The sequence below is a fragment of the Hypanus sabinus genome, chromosome 10, assembly GCF_030144855.1.
Source record: "Hypanus sabinus isolate sHypSab1 chromosome 10, sHypSab1.hap1, whole genome shotgun sequence".
NCBI classification, from domain to species: Eukaryota; Metazoa; Chordata; class Chondrichthyes; order Myliobatiformes; family Dasyatidae; genus Hypanus; species Hypanus sabinus.
The window spans coordinates 58649069-58668068 of NC_082715.1; the positions used below are offsets into that span (position 1 = coordinate 58649069).

At 40.8% G+C, this 19000-nt stretch overlaps 1 protein-coding gene across 1 annotated transcript in view; it reads right to left on the reverse strand.

The window, feature by feature from the left end:
• The window catches only part of cpsf3 (cleavage and polyadenylation specific factor 3), a 60925-nt gene that overhangs the window by 19161 nt on the left and 22764 nt on the right, over positions 1 to 19000 (reverse strand). The window contains exons 5-11 of the mRNA XM_059981913.1: positions 18373 to 18550; positions 10811 to 10900; positions 7932 to 8082; positions 4587 to 4762; positions 3120 to 3278; positions 2245 to 2391; positions 1634 to 1786 (exon numbers count right to left, since the gene is read on the reverse strand). Of these exons, the coding sequence (XP_059837896.1) occupies positions 1634 to 1786; positions 2245 to 2391; positions 3120 to 3278; positions 4587 to 4762; positions 7932 to 8082; positions 10811 to 10900; positions 18373 to 18550 (1054 nt within the window). The remainder of the gene's footprint in view (positions 1 to 1633; positions 1787 to 2244; positions 2392 to 3119; positions 3279 to 4586; positions 4763 to 7931; positions 8083 to 10810; positions 10901 to 18372; positions 18551 to 19000) is intronic.

Below are 19000 nucleotides of genomic sequence, written 5' to 3' on the forward strand. Positions count from 1 at the left end.
AGCTGCAGTCTAATCAAACTGTGAGAATAATGAAGTTCAGATGGGGTTTTTTATCTGTATGAATACCTTCATAATCAGTTCCAGATTAAAAAAAAACATTTATTATAATCTGTGACAGAGGCTACCTGAGTTCTTCATGTGTTTTTCCTATAAACAATGATGTCACTGAAGAGCCAATTTCACTTGGTGTATTTTAGTCTTGGTACTTATTTTGAAAATGTAAAAGTTGTTGCATAACAAAGTAATAACACTGGACAACAAAGATTTTGCTTCCTGACTACTTTTGGGTGTATTTTATGGATCTTGGGCTGTTGATCATGAAAATCACCATGAAATTTCCCTATCACACACTATTTTTTTTGTAATTGCCAATATTTGTTACTCACTGAAATCTAGAAGAATGTGGGGGGATCTTATTGAAACTCACTGAATACTGAAATGACTAGATAAGGTGGATGTGGTGAGGATGTTTCCTATGGTGGAGGTATCTAGAACTGAAGGGCATAGCCTCAAAATTGAGGGGTGACCTTTTAGAACAGAGGTAAGGAGGAATTTTTTTTTAGCTAGAGTAGTGAATCTGTAGAATGCTTGCAGTGGAGGCCAAGTCTGTGGGTATATTTCAAGTGGAAATTGACAGTTTCTTGATTGGTCAGGGTATCAAAGGATACGGCAAGAAGGTAGGTGTATGCAATTGAGTGGGATCCGGGATCAGCCATGATGCAATGGTGGAGCAGGCTTAATGGGCTGAATGGCCTAATTCTGCTCCTATGTCTTATGCTGCATGGCAAGACAGGTTTTAGATAGGCTATAAAAGCATCATAAACGCACTGTTCTATGCATTGCATTTACGTGTGTATCTATTTGCGATCATGTTGATGCACATGCTCTACATGCATAGCATAGTGTGTGTCATTACAACAAAGCAATTGTATTTTCAGTCATTTATGATAGCAAACTCCCCACTGCTGCAACAGCTGCAATATTTTCTGTTATATTTGTGGTGAGTATGCACTCAAATCTCAAAGACAGAGCATGACTCCTCTTATTAAGAAAGCCTATGAGCTCTTTTGAGTGTAAAATTGGTGACCAAGACAAAGCCTGGGCTGCTCACATTTTTTGCATCCTCATTTTGATTTCTCCTTGCAAACCTGTCACTGTCAGTGATGAGCATGGGGAAAGGTTTCACCAGGACATTGCAGTCATGGAGAAATGGTATCAATGCTGGATGATTATTGTTGGACTCTTAAGTGAGAGGCCTCAGACTCTGAGTACAAATGAACTTCATCAACAAAACATTTTTAGCTTAGTTGAACAATTGCAAAGCATCAGCACCATTATGCATTTCAACACATTATATTCAATAAAAGTTAATTTCTTGTTTCTCTAAATTTCTACGTGGGACAAGTAGTCTGAAAGTATATTTGAGTTCAGTTTCAAGAAATCATTACCAAAAATAATTCAGAGGATGCAACACTTTCAAAAACACTCGTTGTCCAGTGTAATTATAAATCAGGAAGAGGCTGACAGCCACACAAGGAGAAAACAGTAAAAGAATTTGAAAAGATTAAAACAATGCTCTAGTCCACTGCATGTTGACAGATAACCTTAAGAAGTGAAATCCTATTGTAATTACCTTGGCAAGCTTTTCACCTCTGAAGTATAGTGTCACAGCTTCTGTGTTACGTGGGTTGTGGACCTCAATATGAACCTCATCGTTGTCTTCATATTCCCGGATAAGTGCTGCCTTCAGTCTCGCCATTTCATTCTGTTCGCCATGAACAAGCAGCTGTAAGAAATCCCAGATATGTCCCAAAGGGAAGTGAATTAACGTACTGCATTTTACAAAATGAAACAGATAAGATACCTTGATTTCTTGAACACCGAAATAAAATAAGGCAACAAAATGTGCAATGCTAACACCTGCTCTCCTTAGAGAAAGACAGCAGAGACTGAACATGCACTTCAGTTGTATGGAAAGTCAATTAGCCATTATTTTTACTCCCGATTACAGTGATGTCTGCTGGAACAGGTTTATAGGCAGACATCAGGTGAATTACAGATAGTGCTCAAATGTGATTTGTTGTTTCACTAAAACATACAAAAAATTGATTTTCAATATTTGCAGAAAAAGTCTATGACAGAATACAGAATCACCATATTGGAACTACGTTCCGATATGAGACGGCACTTTGTGAAAGATAGGGAGGGAATACAAGTTGAACATTTTTAAAGTTCAGTACTGACCACATGTGGTGGTTTTAATGCACGAATAAATTCACTTGTCTGTTGGTAATCTGTATGTGCCGAGAATGAAATGTAATCTACAGACATCTTCAATGGCAACTTCTGTCCAGACATAGTCGTTACTTCCTCAGGCTCAGACATAATATGCTGAAATTATAAGAAACAATATTAACTGAATAACATAACATTGTTTGCAAAATAATTAAGTGTGCTTAATATACTGCCAGCAACACAAAAAAATTTAGCAACTCATGTTTCTTCATTGTGATAAATGGACACTTCCACAAGAAACAAAAATGATCTCTTCGCCTTGAAGTTAAGATCATTCCTCAAACCTTATTCTGAACTATTTACTTTAATGATGAACACTTTAATAACCTCATGGAAATAGCTACAGCAACCTTCTAATCATGAATTTCCATCTTATATTCCCTAAGAGGATATTAGTCAACGCATAGCTGAAGTTTGGTTAAGCATGGACACGAGAGAAAGAGAGACAGTGTAATGCATACTTGCATCACACCAGTTAGTATCAGCAGCAAATGAACAACAAGGGGGCGGGTAAGGACAAACATTAGAACCAATGTTGGCATGCTTTCTTTAAAACATCTGAGGATCAGTACTGCACCAATGCCTGTTGGGGGGGGGGGGGGGGGGGAGCATAGCAACAAATCAACGCTCAAATAATTTTTCTTCTAGAGAAGGAAATGCTTAGCTGTCACTTGGCATTTTGTGGGAGTACTGCCAATGTTGGAAGCTTAAAATTGTGACATTAGTGACTTACTTTGGGAGCTTAAAAAAATTGAACAATTAGATTCAACTGAAATTAAATAAAAATATGCATTTTGAGAGGCTTGCATTCTGACTTTGCCTACCTTAGCAAGTGTACCTTCAACACAATAACCGGCAATAATGACGCCATTTCTCTTATCAGTGCTCCAGCTTTCAAACAATTCCCTGGACAAACCACTTTGCATCATACCAGGAGAGGCCATCACCACACTTGGACCAATGTCATCAAAATGATCCATGCTCTTCAAAAAGAAAATGGCATTGTAGAAAATGAAGCATCGTCAATTATCACAAAATCTCTGTTACTCAATACTCCGATTTATCAATGCATTACTATTTTTAAGATACATCACATTTACATAAAAATTAGAAAATAAACATTATTGTATCAGATTTCACTGAATGAATGTTTTGTTAATTTTCTCACCAGCCACCATTACAACTTCCTAAATCAGACTGCCTATGGATGATTTGTGATACAAGTTCCACCGACTAAGAAATGTGCTGAAATTGCCTAAACATTTTCACCTACAATCAACCCAATTAACTTGAAACTAAAAAATGGATAATGGTTTAATCAGCTGATTCAGCTCATCTTGGAGATGAACTGAGGTTATGGCCTGCAACTAATGGGTTCCTGGACTGGCTGTGGCTGTGGACTCACATGTATAAACTTCAGTTCTGAATGCTATTTGGTTACGGTATTGTTTGCACAAATTGTTTTTTTCTCTCTCTGCACGCTGTGTGTTTGATGTTTTTTTTAAAAAAGGGGTTCTATTGGGTGTCTTTGTTTTGTGGCTGCCTGTAAGGAGACAAATCTCAAGGTTGTATATAGTATACATATTTTGATAATAAATGTACTTTGAACTTTGAAAAAGCAATGACCTTTGTCACTAATAGTTGGCATTACACTGCTTCAACAGGTAGACTAAACTAGGTGAGGGTAGCCAGCGGGTCTCATTCCCTGATGACATAGAGACATGCCTGTCCTAGCATGCAAAATCAACTCCAGCGGACTGGGCGGATGAGATCAACAGTAAGACCCGACTGCCAGGAAAGCAGTCCAGCAATGCTCCATGGAGAGCTAAGTGGATGACGAGGCACAGAAGTTGTCATGATTATCCAATTCAACCAGGGTAAGCCCTAGTTGTAATATCAACTCGACCCACTAGACTCAGACCTCTAAGGTCGAGAGTTGCACTGCCCCAGTGCAACGGCTTTTCTACTTTCAAAACTCACCCACACAGGTTTCTGTCATCGTTGGATATGACACAGAACCACCAGTTGTACTAGCAGTGCTCTAATTTGTTCTTTCATTCTAATGCATAATTTGTTACTCAGTTAAATTGTAGTTCATCTTTTTTTAAATACCTTTTGAACTATTTCCATCTAACTTTGGCTAATTGAAGCAGCTGCTTTCCTGGGACAAAACGTACTGGTCCCCGTGTGACCTAATTAACCAGCATCCACTATAGTTAATCAAGGACATATTGCATTATTGAGAATTCCCATATATGTCAGCAGAATTCAGTTAGCAATAATCCTCTTACCTTCAGGTTGCTGATGTGTTTGAAGACGAAAGGATTATTAATACTGATTTGTTTTCGAATTTTTTCATTCATGGCATTGACGTAGGTTTGATATACAGCCATACATTTTTTTGCCAGGGATGAGGCGTAGTAGATGGGGATGTCATGTAGTTCAGGATGATTCTGCCAATACTCATCTATTGTGTAAAAGTAAAATAATAGTAAGTTTTCCATCTTTATTGCATATTTCAATTCAGTACAGCACATCACAGCACAGGAACAGGCCTTCGAGCCCACGACAACCACCATACCAATTTTAACTAACCCCATCCACCTGCACGTGGCTTATTGCCATTGTATCTCCATTGCCTGTCTGTACTTGTGCCTATCTTGTTGTTTTTACTGTCTGTTACACCACCGGCATTTAGGGCAGCAAAATGTGCCCTCCTAAATGGCTCTTAAACATTGTTATCATATATGCTTCCACCCTCTTCCCTGGCACGTGCCAGACATATCCATTCCTCTATTTCACGCTGGCTATAACAATAGGAAGGAGCAAGGTCCTGAAAGGCTTTGGTTGGTAATTTTTGATGTATGACATTGGAAAACCAAGTGCCACTGCAGACCAACAGGGTGAGAGAACAATATGGAAGGATAAGCTGACACTTAAGTGGCAAATGAACCCTGGGCAGAGGAGCAGTGGAATAATCATATCAGGTGACAAAGTCATAAACAAGCATTTCAAGAGTGGTTGGGGAATGTTAGGAATGAAGGTGGGTAATGCAATGCTAAGAAAAGCAGCCAGACTACATGCTGGAGAGGTTATCAGGTCCGATGTTCAGTTCACAATCAAAAAGAACACTACAGCGGTCAAAGATCCCAGTTCGACTTGAAAAAGCAGTTATTCAGTATCAATTATACAACAAAAGGCTGCAGAAAGTGAAAGATGAACCATAGTCAATCATGCATGCTCTATTGACTGTGATTTAAGTTTTTACTGCAGTTCCAGCTTCACTGAGCTTCAAAAGAGCAAGTAGTGAGCACAGCTGCTCTTCTAGTATTTAACCCTGAATCACAATATTAAGCAAGAAGTGAAATATTCAACTTTATTTGACTTATCCATACCCTTTCACACCTGATCAACATTTAAATAGTATTTGTGAAATAGACTGGCAGAAAGGATCAACCAAAGGATTCTCACGATAAAGTAAATATCTGAACACAAGAGATTCTGTAGATGCTGGAAGACCAGAGTTACACACACAAAATACTGGAGGAACTCAGCAGGCCTGGTAGCATCTAAGGAGGGTAATAAACAGTCGACACTTCAAGCTGAGACACCATCAAATATCTGAAAAATATTTTTGCTAGCAAAGATTTTCTTTGACCAGCTTCAGTTACTAGTGGGGTGGGGTCACTAGCAGTGACTACTGGGGTACCGCAAGGCTCAGTGCTGGGACCCCAGTTGTTTACAGTATATATTAATGATTTAGATGAGGGAATTAAATGCAACATCTCCAAGTTTGCGGATGATTCGAAGCTGGGTGGGGCTGTGTTAGCTGTGAGGAGGATGCTAAGAGGATGTAGAGTGAGTTGCATAGGTTAGGTGAGTGGGCAAATTCATGGCAGATGCAATTTAATATGGATAAATGTGAGGTTATCCACTTTGGTGGCAAGAACAGGAAAAGAGATTATTATCTGAATGGTGGCCGATTAGGAAAAGGGGAAGTATTTGTCCATATTTAAGAAAGGACATACTGGCTCACGAGGCAGTGCAGAGAAGGTTCACTAATTTAACTCCGGGGATGGGTGGGTTGATGCATGATGAGAGGTTGAGTAGATTGGGACTCTACTCATTGGAGCTCCGAAGAATGAGAGGCGATCTTATTCAAACATATAAGATTGTGAAGGGGCTTGATCGGGTGGATGTGGGGAGAATGTTCCCAATGATGGGTGAAACTAGGACTAGGGGGCATAATCTTAAAATGAGGGGATGCCGTTCCAGGACTGAGATGAGGAGAAATTTCTTCACTCGGAGGCTAGTGGGGCTGTGGAATTTACTGCCCCAGAGAGCTGTGGAAGCTACTACACTCAATAAATTCAAAACGGAGATAGACATTTTCCTGGATAAAAATGGCATTAGGGGATACGGTGAGCGAGCAGGTAAGTGGACATGAGGCTAGGTTTAGATCAGCCATGTGATCTCCTGGACCAGTTTTCGATAGTCTGGATGGCTCGGAGAGGAATTTTCCAGATTTTTTCTCCTCAATTGGTATATCGTTTTTTTTCCCCCAGGTGATCACATGGGTTTGGGTGGGATGAATAATAAAATAAAATGGGCAGCATGGTGCCCTGTTGCCTTGTGGGATTCGGTGAAAACTAAAGTTAAGATTGGATCAGCCATGATCTTGTTGAATTGGCCTACTCCTGCTCCTATCTCTTATGTTCTTATGTAAGTGCAACAAGACCTGGGTGTCATTGTACACCAGTCATTGAAAGTGGGAATGCAGGTACAGCAGGTGGTGAAAAAGGCAAATGGTATGTTGGCATTCATAGCAAGAGGATTTGAGTACAGGAGCAGGGAGGCTCTACTGCAGTTGTACAAGGCCTTGGTGAGACCACACCTGGAGTATTGTGTGCAGTTTTAGTCCCCTAATCTGAGGAAAGACATTCTTGCCATAGAGGGAGTACAAAGAAGGTTCACCAGATTGATTCCTGAGATGGCAGGACTTTCATATGAAGAAAGACTGGATTGACTAGGCTTATACTTACTGGAATTTATAAGATTGAGGGGGGATCTTATTGAAACGTATAAAATTCTAAAGGGATTGGACAGGCTAGATGCAGGAAGATTGTTTCTGATGTTGGGGAAGTCCAGAATGAGGGGTCACAGTTTAAGGATAAAGGGGAAGCCTTTTAGGACCGAGATGAGGAAAAACTTCTTCACACCGAGAGTGGTGAATCTGTGGAATTCTCTGCCACAGGAAACAGTTGAGGCTGGTTCATTGGCTATATTTAAGAGGGAGTTAGATATGGCCCTTGTGGCTAAAGGGATCAGGGGGTATGGAGAGAAAGTAGGTACAGGGTTCTGAGTTGGATGATCAACCGTGATCATACTGAATGGTGGTGCAGGCTCGAAGGGCCAAATGGCCTACTCCTGCACCTATTTTGTATGTTTCTAATGTAGAATTAAGCATCTTTTGCTCAAACAGGAGAGCTGAAAATTACTCCAATCTTTGCAATTTAGATTATTGATAAAATGGTATGATTATAGCTCCCTTTAAATGTTTTCATCTGCTTTTTATATGAATTTATTAACAAAAATAAGAATAGAGGCATAAATTACAAATTTGCTATTACACCCACCTAATATCAGTAGCAGCTCTTGGGCACGGCCTAGAGCAAAGACAGGGATGAGGCAGCGTCCTCCACGGTTCACAATATCATGTACGGTGTTACAGAATCGAGCTTCACGCTCCTCACGTTTCTCATGAATGTGTGTACCATAAGTGGATTCCTGTATAAAGTTGGAAATACCAGCATTGAAAATATAATGAACATGAAGTACAAGGGACTGAATAAGCAGGAAGCTCTTTGGCCTATGTTGTCATGTTCAATTATTTCCCTCAGAGCTACTTTCTATCACAAACCCCGTATCATTCAACAAGTAATTCCCCACGTCTCTCCTGGGTAAAGAATTTCAAAGACCTATTATCCTTGTTAAGTTAATTAGCTGTTGTAAATTGCCCATAGAGGTAGAATTTGGGGGGAAGCTGACCATTAATGTTGAGACTTTTGACCTCTACTTCTAAAGATAAAAACAGTAAGAAGCCTGAGCAAGCTAAATGTCCTCTCAAGCAGACAGACAGACATACTTTATTGATCCTGAGGGAAATTGGGTTTCGTTACAGCCACACCAACCATAGTGAATAGTGAAAAAAATATAGCAATATAAAACCATAATTAAGTAATAAATAATAAGTTAATCATGCCAAGTGGAAATAAGTCCAGGACCAGCCTATTGGCTCAGGGTGTCTGACACTCCGAGGGAGGAGTTGTAAAGTTTGATGGCCACAGGTAGGAATGACTTCCTATGACGCTCAGTGTTACATCTCGGTGGAATGAGTCTCTGGCTGAATGTATTCATGTGCCTAAACAGTACATTATGGAGTGGATGGGAGTCATTGTCCAAGATGGCATGCAACTTGGACAGCATCCTCTTTTCAGACACCACCGTCAGAGAGTCCAGTTCCACCCCCACAACATCACTGGCCTTACGAATGAGTTTGTTGATTCTGTTGGTGTCTGCTACCCTCAGCCTGCTGCCCCAGCACACAACAGCAAACATGATAGCACTGGCCACCACAGCCTCGTAGAACATCCTCAGCATTGTCCGGCAGATGTAAAAGGACCTGTCTCCTAGGAAATAGAGATGGCTCTGACCCTTCTTGTAGACAGCCTCAGTGTTCTTTGAAAAGTCCAGTTTATTGTCAATTCGTATCCCCAGTTATTTGTAATCCTCCACCATGTTCACACTGACCACTTGGATGGAAACAGGGGTCACCAGTGCCTTAGCCCTCCTCAGGTCCACCACCAACTCCTTAGTCTTTTTCACATTAAGCTGCAGATGATTCTGCTCACACCAAAAGACAGTAAGAGCTGATTCAGTCCTCCTTATCATTTTTTTCCTGTTCCCTCCCTACTTTTTGATTCCTTTGCAGTTCAAATGTCTGTCAGTCTTCACATTCAATATATACAATGATGCCATCCTCACATCTCTCCAGAGTAAAGAATTCAAAAGAGTCATGACCCTGGAGGAAGAAAGTCCTCCACATTTGTCTTAAATGGTGGTGGTGATTGGGTTGGGGGGGGGGGGACGTCATTCTTATTCTGAAACTATGCTTTTCATTCTAGACATATCTACCATGGGAAAAAATCTCTCACCACCCACCCTGTGGATCCTGCTTTAATAAGATCACCTCTCATTCCTTTAAACTTCAGTGTGCAACCAGTCCAAACTGTTCAACATCTCTTTAGTCAATTCAGAAATTAATGTGGTGAACCCACCCTACACTGCCTCAAATGCAAGGTTATCCGTCCTTAAAAATGGAGACCAAGACTTTGTGCACAACCTCAGGTGGAGGCTCACTAAGGCCCATAAACACTTCACTTCATTCACTACAGCCATTGGACATCTTTGTAGTGCAAGGATGATCTTGGGAATCATTTAATTGTGACTTAATGAGCCAAACATTCCCATTAATGACATGCTAAAGAGAGATGCCAACAGTTTCAAATCGCTGGAACTTGCCCTGAGCATCACCATATAGTGAACTGGCTGTTTTTTTAACAATAAACTTACTACAGATATTCAGGGTCATAATTAATAGTCCAATCATCTTTTGTAATGCAAGAATTGGCAACCACGTGTGATTTTACGAAATCCTGTGGTTTTATGGAACTTCAGAGGTAAAACCTGATGGTGCTGGTTATTTAGCAGGACCTGAGACAACTGGATACCATAATTTATATAAACAAAAAGGTTTTCCATGCATCAAGTACTTTCTTTCTCTTAACAAATCTACACACAACTCAATCACCAGAAATTCTGGGAAAAATGGAACTGAGCTCTGGCATCTATCAGGGACCCCTAGGTGTGTGAGTCAGTGACATCAGAGTCTGAGGTCCAGTGTTCCAGGTCTTATCATTGGCAAGTCTTAGGTCGATACCAAAGATCAAAGCATGAAGATCAATCAAAAGTCTTGAAAGTCAAGACCTGATGGCTGGAGCCTCCCTGCAAATCCAGAAGTCTGCTGGAGGCTAAAGGCCAAAGACGGCCTGTCCTGGGACTAGAAGACTCTGAGTATGCACAGTGGGTGAGAGGGAGGAATGGGGCTTGTTTTGCCATGTTCTGCTATGTTCCATGGCTTGGTATGTTCTGTTTTGTGTTCCATCTCGTTTTGCCAAGCTATGATGGCACCAGATTATGTGACATCATGTGGATATGGCTCCCAGCACATCCTTGGGTATGTTGGTTGTTGATGCAAACAAGGCATTTCACTCCATGTTTCAATGTGTATCTGAATCTAAAATCTGATAAAGTGCTTACTGATTTTATATTTCATTTTCATAGTTTGATTTAAAAATTTGGAGTAATCATTTGCCATAATATCTCTCATACAAGTACACACATTTCAATGCTGGTGACATAATTACAATTTCTTGAATGACATAAAGTAACTTACTATAATAAGTATATCAGGTCTGACACTGGGAATTTCAGCTGCCATTAAATGCCTGTCCTCTTGTCTGGAAAAATCTCCAGTATACAAAATCTGCAGAAGAACAACCAAGATAAACATAAAGATCACAAAGTCAAAAGTAATTGAGAATGAGAAAAATTCCTTCTGAGTATTATTTGCTAAAAACACTTAAAAAATTAACAATAGATGGACTCCAACATACACTGAAAACTCCAGTGCCCCATGGAAAGTTCTAAAATAAAGACATTGACATTGATATACAGTAATTGAGTTCAGTTTTGCACAATGCATTTTAATATTAGCAGTTCCCAGAGTGGGTGACCTGGGGGCGGTGAGAGTTTCTAAGAAGACGATAAAGATGAAGGGGGCAGTGGGGGGGTTACAGGCTTAATTTAGGAAGCAAATTACTTATTTATAAGCATTCTATGCTCAGTGCCTCATAATTGATTACAATGATAACAGAATCACCTCATCTCTTAGAATTTGCTCAAAGTGTGTTAGAGTTGTTGAAATGCAATGTGATACATCTGAATTTGGCATATCATGAGAAATCTGAACTGAAAATCAGTCTTGTCTCGCCCATTATTGCCATTCACTACAGTAGTATAGTGTTAACTAGTATGATTCCTATAATAATCACACTGTGTGTTAGGGTATGGTGTTCAATGGTGAAAAGTTCAGAATTTGCCCTTTTGAATGGTCTTGGCAGCATTTGAAAACTCCTTGAACATTTGAAGAAAATATACACTGATAAAGCAAACAAGAACTTGGCTTATTTTCATCACTTTGTGGAAACTTTGAGAAATGAAAAACATTTCAAAACATGTTTGCCAGCAATTCCCAACAAAATAGCTAGCAGTAAAGAAGGTTCTAAGTACGGTTTTCACTGTCACCAGACCAAATAATTAAAGTGATTCCACTCAGCCCTAACTCTGTACAAAGATGAATAGTTGAAATGCCCGAGATTGTGCAACATACTTAGGACAATAGAATTTGCTCTACAGTAGTTGGATGGGTCAACTTTGACAGACATGAATCTTTGTTTCTTAGTTATGCTCCATAAGACCATAACATATAGGAACAGAATTAGGCTGTTTGGCCCATTGTCATTATGGCAGACGATCCAATTTTCCTCTCAGCCCCAATCTCCTGCCTTCTCCCTGTATCCCTTCACGTTCACTTCATACAAGATGAAAGCATGGTTCAGAACTATTATTTCCAAAGGGACTGGAAATGGATATGAAGGGGAATCAATAGTTGGTGTTGTTGAGCAATTTTTCAAAGAGGACATTTCGCTCATCAACATTCTTGCTTGCGCAACAGATGGAAAAAGACAAGATGCCACCATGGGGTTATTGCCTTCTTGAAAAAGCTGTACTTATCTTATTTACCAATCACTGTGTAATTCACAGAAAACATCTCGTCACAAAAAACCCTATGTGATCATTTGCACAAACCATTAAATACTGTTATCATAGTGGTAAATTAAATCAAGTTCCCTGCTCTCAATTCTTGACTATTTCAAAAGCTTTGTTTTGTGAATAACGAACAGTCTGAATCATTGTTGTTGCAAACATAAGTCATATGGCTCTCAAATGGAAACTGCCAGAGATGTTTTTATGTGATTTTTGAAACTGTGATAAAATTCTTTGAAGACTCAAATGCTGCATTCAGTAATCAATGAGAGAATGTTAGGCATGACATTACTTATTTTGCCTGCCAGTGGTGTAGTGGTTTTTGAGTAACGGAATCTGGCCAGCTCCTTGCATCCATACTGGGTTCAGCATCAAGCTAGCAACTCATCCTCGTAAAAAATCAGACAAATACAAAAGAAGCAGCAAGGTTGCCACCCAAGGTGCCCCGGGGGTAAAGCCCTCCCAATTATCGAGCAGATCTACATCAAATGTTGCCGTAGAAAAGCAGCATCCATCATCAAAGATCCTCATCACGCAGGCCATGCTCTTTTCTTGCTGCTGCCATCTGGTAGAACGTACAACTGCCTCAGGTTCGCACCACCAGGTTCAAGAACAGTTACTACCCCTCAACCATCAGGCTCTTGAACAAAGGGGGGTAATGACACTCATTCTATTTCTGGTGTTCCCACAACTGATGGTCTCACTTTAAGGACTCTTTATCTTGTTATTCCATGCTTTTGTTATTTATTGCTATTTGTTTATAATTGCATTTGCACAGTTTGTTGTTCAGTGATCCTGTTTACAGTAACTGTTCTATGGATTTGTTAAGTATGCCAGCAGTATAAGGAATCTCTGTGATATATATTGTTACGTCCGTGGCCTCCTTTTTGAGAATCGCAAGATCACTATTAAGTCAGGTCAGGAGACCCAGGAAATGAGAGAAAGACATGCAGAATCCACAATGAGTTTGGAATGTGTCCTGGCCTCCGAAAGGCAGAACCATTGTCTCTTGGAGACAGAATTGTGTATTGAATACTGTACGATTCATCGAAGCCCCCAGGCAATGAACCGAGGGAGGGTTGGTGGAGGGATTGCATCATCCCAACCTGATTGACATCTGAGACCCTGTGAGTCAGGATAAAAGAGGGTCTGGGGAACAGCCCCTTCAGACGCACCAGAAGAAATGCTAGAACTCCTGTAACAGCGTAATAGCGAAAGCCGGTGGAAAAGCCCACGTGCGTCCTTTTCCATTTGCCTCGGAATTGGTGGGCCTTTACCACGGAAGCGCGGCTTTAGCTAACCACAAAGGGAAAATCAGCCCCCAATGACTCTCGAAGGACTGACATCGTAAAAGGAATGGGCAAGTTAAACCTCCGTCTTTCTCTCCAACCAAAAAGCTGCAGCTTGAATGAACTTTTACTTTTATATTTCCATCGGACAATACATTATCCCCTAGACAACGATAGAGCTATTTCTTATTGATTATTATTATTATTATACCCGCGCTTTTAGATTTAGTATTGACGACCTATATTATCTGCATGTTTGCTTTGATATTATTTTTGTGCATTTTTATCAATAAATACTGTTAAACATAGTACCATCAGACTTCAACGGACCTCTCTATCTTTGCTGGTAAGTGACCCAATTACGGGGTACGTAACAATATGTACTCTGATAGTAAATTTTACTTTTGACATTAAAATGATGTGAATCTTATCAAATTAAATCAGTCATCTACACATTTCTGTGCAAGTTAACCCTAAAGAAAGAATACCAGATGATGATCTTCAAGTATACTGTGCCCTCCTGGGTATGCTGCATAGAAATGTCAGAGAAAATCCAGGATCTTCTCTCGATTTAAATTCCAGATTGGGTAATAATTCCATTCTTGAACACTCGTATTGAGAAACTAGCAGAAAGGATTGAGGAAGAACTGGTCTCCTCACAAAATGACTTTCAGCTGAAGCTAAGAGTCAAAAAATTACATCAAGAAAGAAATCTCTGAACGCTACCTTGCAGTGTGGAAGAAGGTCAACATGCTCCTTATTGCCTTTCCAACATCACTTTTAGTGGAGTGCAAGTTCAGTTCAGTTGCCCAACCTCTTTCAAAGCAATGAAACAAGAGTGCAAATTACTGAGCAAGGGGATCTGAGACTTGTAATTGACAATCAGCCTGATGGTGAGAAGCTGATTATCACTGCACCAAGCTAATCCAAATCACTGAAAGATGAGAAAGCAATGAAGTAGTAAATAGTTGGATCCAGAACTGGCTTGTCCACAGAAGGCAAAGAGTGGTTGTAGACAGGTCATATTCTGCATGGAGGTCGGTGACCAGTGGAATGCCTCAGGGATCTGTTCTGGGACCCCTACATTTTGTGATTTTTATAAATGACCTGGGTAAGGAAGTGGATGGATGAGTTAGTAAGTTTGCTGATGATACAAAGGTTGGAGGTGTTGCTGTTATTTTGATGCTGTTCTCTCCAAATACTTATGTGGTGTTTTTGTTTGAAAATCTTTCAATGTGAGATTTAATAGAGTGGCGGCTCAGTGAATGTACGTGGTCTTCTGCAGCAGAAGCCCGTCCACTTCAAGGTTCAATGTTTTGTGCTTCTAGAGATGCTGTTCTCAAACCATTGTAGTGTGTGGCTATTTGAGTCACCGTCGCTTTCCTGTAAGTTTGAACCAGTCTGACCATTCTCCTCTGAACTCTCTCATTAATAGGTGTCTTTAGGTAATAGTCTGCACTATCATTCCTTGTACCAAAATACATTGTCATACATTTCCCAACACTGTATTCCATCTGCCACTTTTTGGCCCATTCTTCCACTTTGTCTCTAAGTCCTGCTGCAATCACATTGCTTCCTCATCATTTCCTACTGCTCCACCTGTCTTCGTATCATCCACAAACTTTGCCTCAAAGCCATCAATAGCACGATCTAAATCATTGACACACAATGTGAAAAGAAGCAGTTCCAATACTGACCCCCAAGGAACACTACTAGTCACTGGCAGCCAACCAGAAAAGGCCCCCTTTATTCCCACTTGCGCCTTCTGAACTATTCCCAGAATTTCAGCCACCTCTGTTCTGCCATCACGCCTGCCAGTACCCCCCTCCTAGCTCCTCTGTAATTCCTTTTATTCCATTGCTATACTGATATGTGTGATTTATACTTCGAATTATAGACATATAAACATAGAAAATAGGTGTGGGAGTAGGCCATTCAGCCCTTCAAGCCTGCACCACCATTCAGTATGATCATGGCTGATCATCCAACTCAGAACCCTGTACCTGTTTTCTCTCTATACCCCCTGATCCCTTTAGCCACAAGGCCATATCTAACTTCCTCTTAAATATACCCAGTGAACCGGCCTCAACTGTTTCCTGTGGCAGAGAATTCCACAGATTCACCACTCTCTGTATGAAGAAGTTTCTCCTCATCTTGGTCCTAAAAGGCTTCCCCTTTATCCTTAAACTGTGACCCCTCGTTCTGAACTTCCCCAACATCAGAAACAATCTTCCTGCATCTAGCCTGTCCAATCCCTTTAGAATTTTTAACGTTTCAATAAGATCCCCCCTCAATCTTATAAATTCCAGTGAGTATAAGCCTAGTCGATCCAGTCTTTCTTCATATGAAAGTCCTGCCATCCCAGGAATCAATCTGGTGAACCTTCTTTGTACTCCCTCTATGGCAAGAATGTCTTTCCCCAGATTAGGGGACCAAAACTGCACACAATACTCCAGGTGTGGTCTCACTAAGGCCTTGTACAACTGCAGTAGAGCCTCCCTGCTCCTGTACTCAAATCCTCTTGCTATGAATGCCAACATACCATTCGCTTTTTTCACCACCTGCTGTACCTGCATGCCCACTTTCAATGACTAGTGCACAATGACACCCAGGTCTCGTTGCACTTCCCCTTTTCCTAATCGGCCACCATTCAGATAATAATCTCTTTTCCTGTTCTTGCCACCAAAGTGGATAACCTCACATTTATCCACATTAAATTGCATCTGCCATGAATTTGCCCACTCACCTAACCTATCCAAGTCACCCTGCAATCCTCTTTGCATCCTCCTCACAGCTAACACAGCTGCCCAGCTCGTGTTATCCGTAAACTTGGAGATGCTGCATTTACTTCCCTCCTCTAAATCATTAATATATATTGTAAACAACTGGGGTCCCAGCACTGAGCCTTGCGGTACCCCTCTAGTCACTGCCTGCCATTCTGAAAAGGTCCCGTTTACTCCCACTCTTTGCTTCCTGTCTGCCAACCAATTCTTTATCCACATCAATATCATACCCCCAATACCGTATGCTTTAAGTTCGCACACTAATCTCCTGTGTGGGACCTTGTCAAAAGCCTTTTGAAAATCTAAATATACCACATCCACTGGCTCTCCCCTATCCACTCTACTAGTTACCAATGAGCCTTCCCTCAGTGGTTGGTAAGTTGATGGAAAAGATCCTGAGAGGCAGGATTTATGAACATTTTGAGAGGTAAATATGGTTAGGAATAGTCAGCATGACTTTGTCAAGGGCAGGTTGTGCTTAATCAGTCTGATTGAATTTTTTGAGGATGTGACTAAACACATTGATGAAGGAAGAGCAGTAGATGTAGTTTATATGGATTTCAGCAAGGCATTTGATAAGGTACCCCATGCAAGGCTTACTGAGAAAGTAAAGAGGCATGAGATCCAAGCGGACATTGCTTTGTGGATCCAGAACTGGCTTGTCCACAGAAGACAAAGAGTGGTTGTAGACGGGTCATTTTTGCATGGAGGTCAGCGACCAGTGGTGTGCCTCAGGGATCTGTTCTGGGACCCTTACTCTATAATTTTTATAAATGAACTGGATGAGGAAGTGGAGGGGTGGGTTAGTAAGTTTGCTGATGACACAAAGATTGGAGGTGTTGTGGATAGTGTGGAGGGCTGTAAGAGGTTACAGCAGGACACTGATAGGATGCAAATCTGTGCTGAGAAGTGGCAGATGGAGTTCAACCCAGATAAGTGTGAGACTGTTCATTTTGGTAGGTCAAATATGATGGCAGAGTATAGTATTAATGGTTAGACTCTTGGCAGTATGGAGGATCAGAGGGATCTTGAGGTTTGAGTCCATAGGGCACTCAAAGCTGCTGTGCAGGTTGACTCTATGGTGAAGAAGGCATACGGTGTATTAGCCTTCACCAATTGTGGGATTGAGTTTAAGAGCCGAGAGGAAATGTTGCAGCTATATAGGACCCTGGTCAGACCCCACTTGGAGTACTGTGCTTAATTCTGGTCGCCTCACTACAGGAAGGATGTGGAAACCATAGAAAGGGTGCAGAGGAGATTTACAAGGATGTTGCCTGGATTGGGGAGCATTCCTTATTAGAATAGGCTGAGTGAACATGGCCTTTTCTCCCTGGAGCAACAGAGGGTGACCTGATAGAGGTGTACAAGATAATGAGAGGCATTGATCATGTGGATAGTCAGAAGCGTTTCCCCAGGGCTGAAGTGGGTAGAATGAAAAGACATAGCTTTAAGGTGTTTGGAAGTAGGTACAGAGGAGATGTCAGGGATAAGTTGTTATTTTTTTTAAATTGCAGAGAGTGGTGAGTGTGTGGAAAGGGCTGCCGACAGCAGTGGTGGAGGCAGAAACGATAGGGTCTTTTAAGAGACTCCTGGATGGCTACATGGAGCTTAGAAAAATAGACGGTTATGGGTAGAGCCTAGGTAGTTCTAAGGTAGGGACATGTTTGGCACAGCTTTGTGGGCCGAAGGGCCTGTATTGTGCTGTTTGTTTTCTATATTTCTATGTTCTATGTTTCTACTAATGTACGCTCTAGGAGATTTGATGTATTTATTTTTACTATAATTAACTATAGAGATAATTTTATTTGTAGCTTTAAGTAGATTTGAATTTTTTTTTACAATTATCTGTCAATTCTTTGAATTTGTTCCTATTTTCTTTCACTGTGCATGGTAAATCAAAATTCATCACAGTTTTTAAGTAAAGTCTGAAAGGGAGAGGGTGGCACTGGGGATGTGGTCTGGGAACCAAGAGGGTGGTTACCTAAAACAATTTGGGAACCATTGCTTTAGAATATTTCTGTAATTTATCACTTGAGTATACGTATATTGTTACGTACCTTCACCCCAGCTATTTCAATCATGAACATGGCTGCTCCAAGGACATGGCCTGCATGGTAACACCAAAATTTGATACCTGCCACATCCTTCACTTCGTGAAAGTTGATTGTTTCAATCTTATCCATGCTTTCTTCTAGATCTGATTCTGTGTAAAGCATATCATCTGCAGAGATATTACTTAATGACAAAAAAAACATATGTTAATCATAAACATGTGCACTGTGATATCAAGAACTCACATAAATCAAAGCATTAAAGGAGAGTTGAAGAAAAGTTTTCTCACCCAGAGGGTGGAGGAGTGATAAGCATAAAACCTCACCACATTTAAAAAGTACTTAAACATGCAGGACCATGGGTAGTTATTTATGCACGCAGGCAAAATGGCCTCATCCTGAATGTAAATTTCCTATGAATATTTGAAGTGAAACATTAATGAATCCTGAGGCCTAAAAGTGGCTGCATTACATAACATCCAAATCCACGGTAGGGGCGCCACAACAGCATAGTGGTTAGCCCGACTCTATTACAGCCCGGAGTGTTCCAGGGTTCAGAGGTCAATTTGGGGCTCTTCTGTAAGGTCTTTATGTCCCCCCGTGGAATGCATGGGCTTTCTCTGTCCCCTGCAGT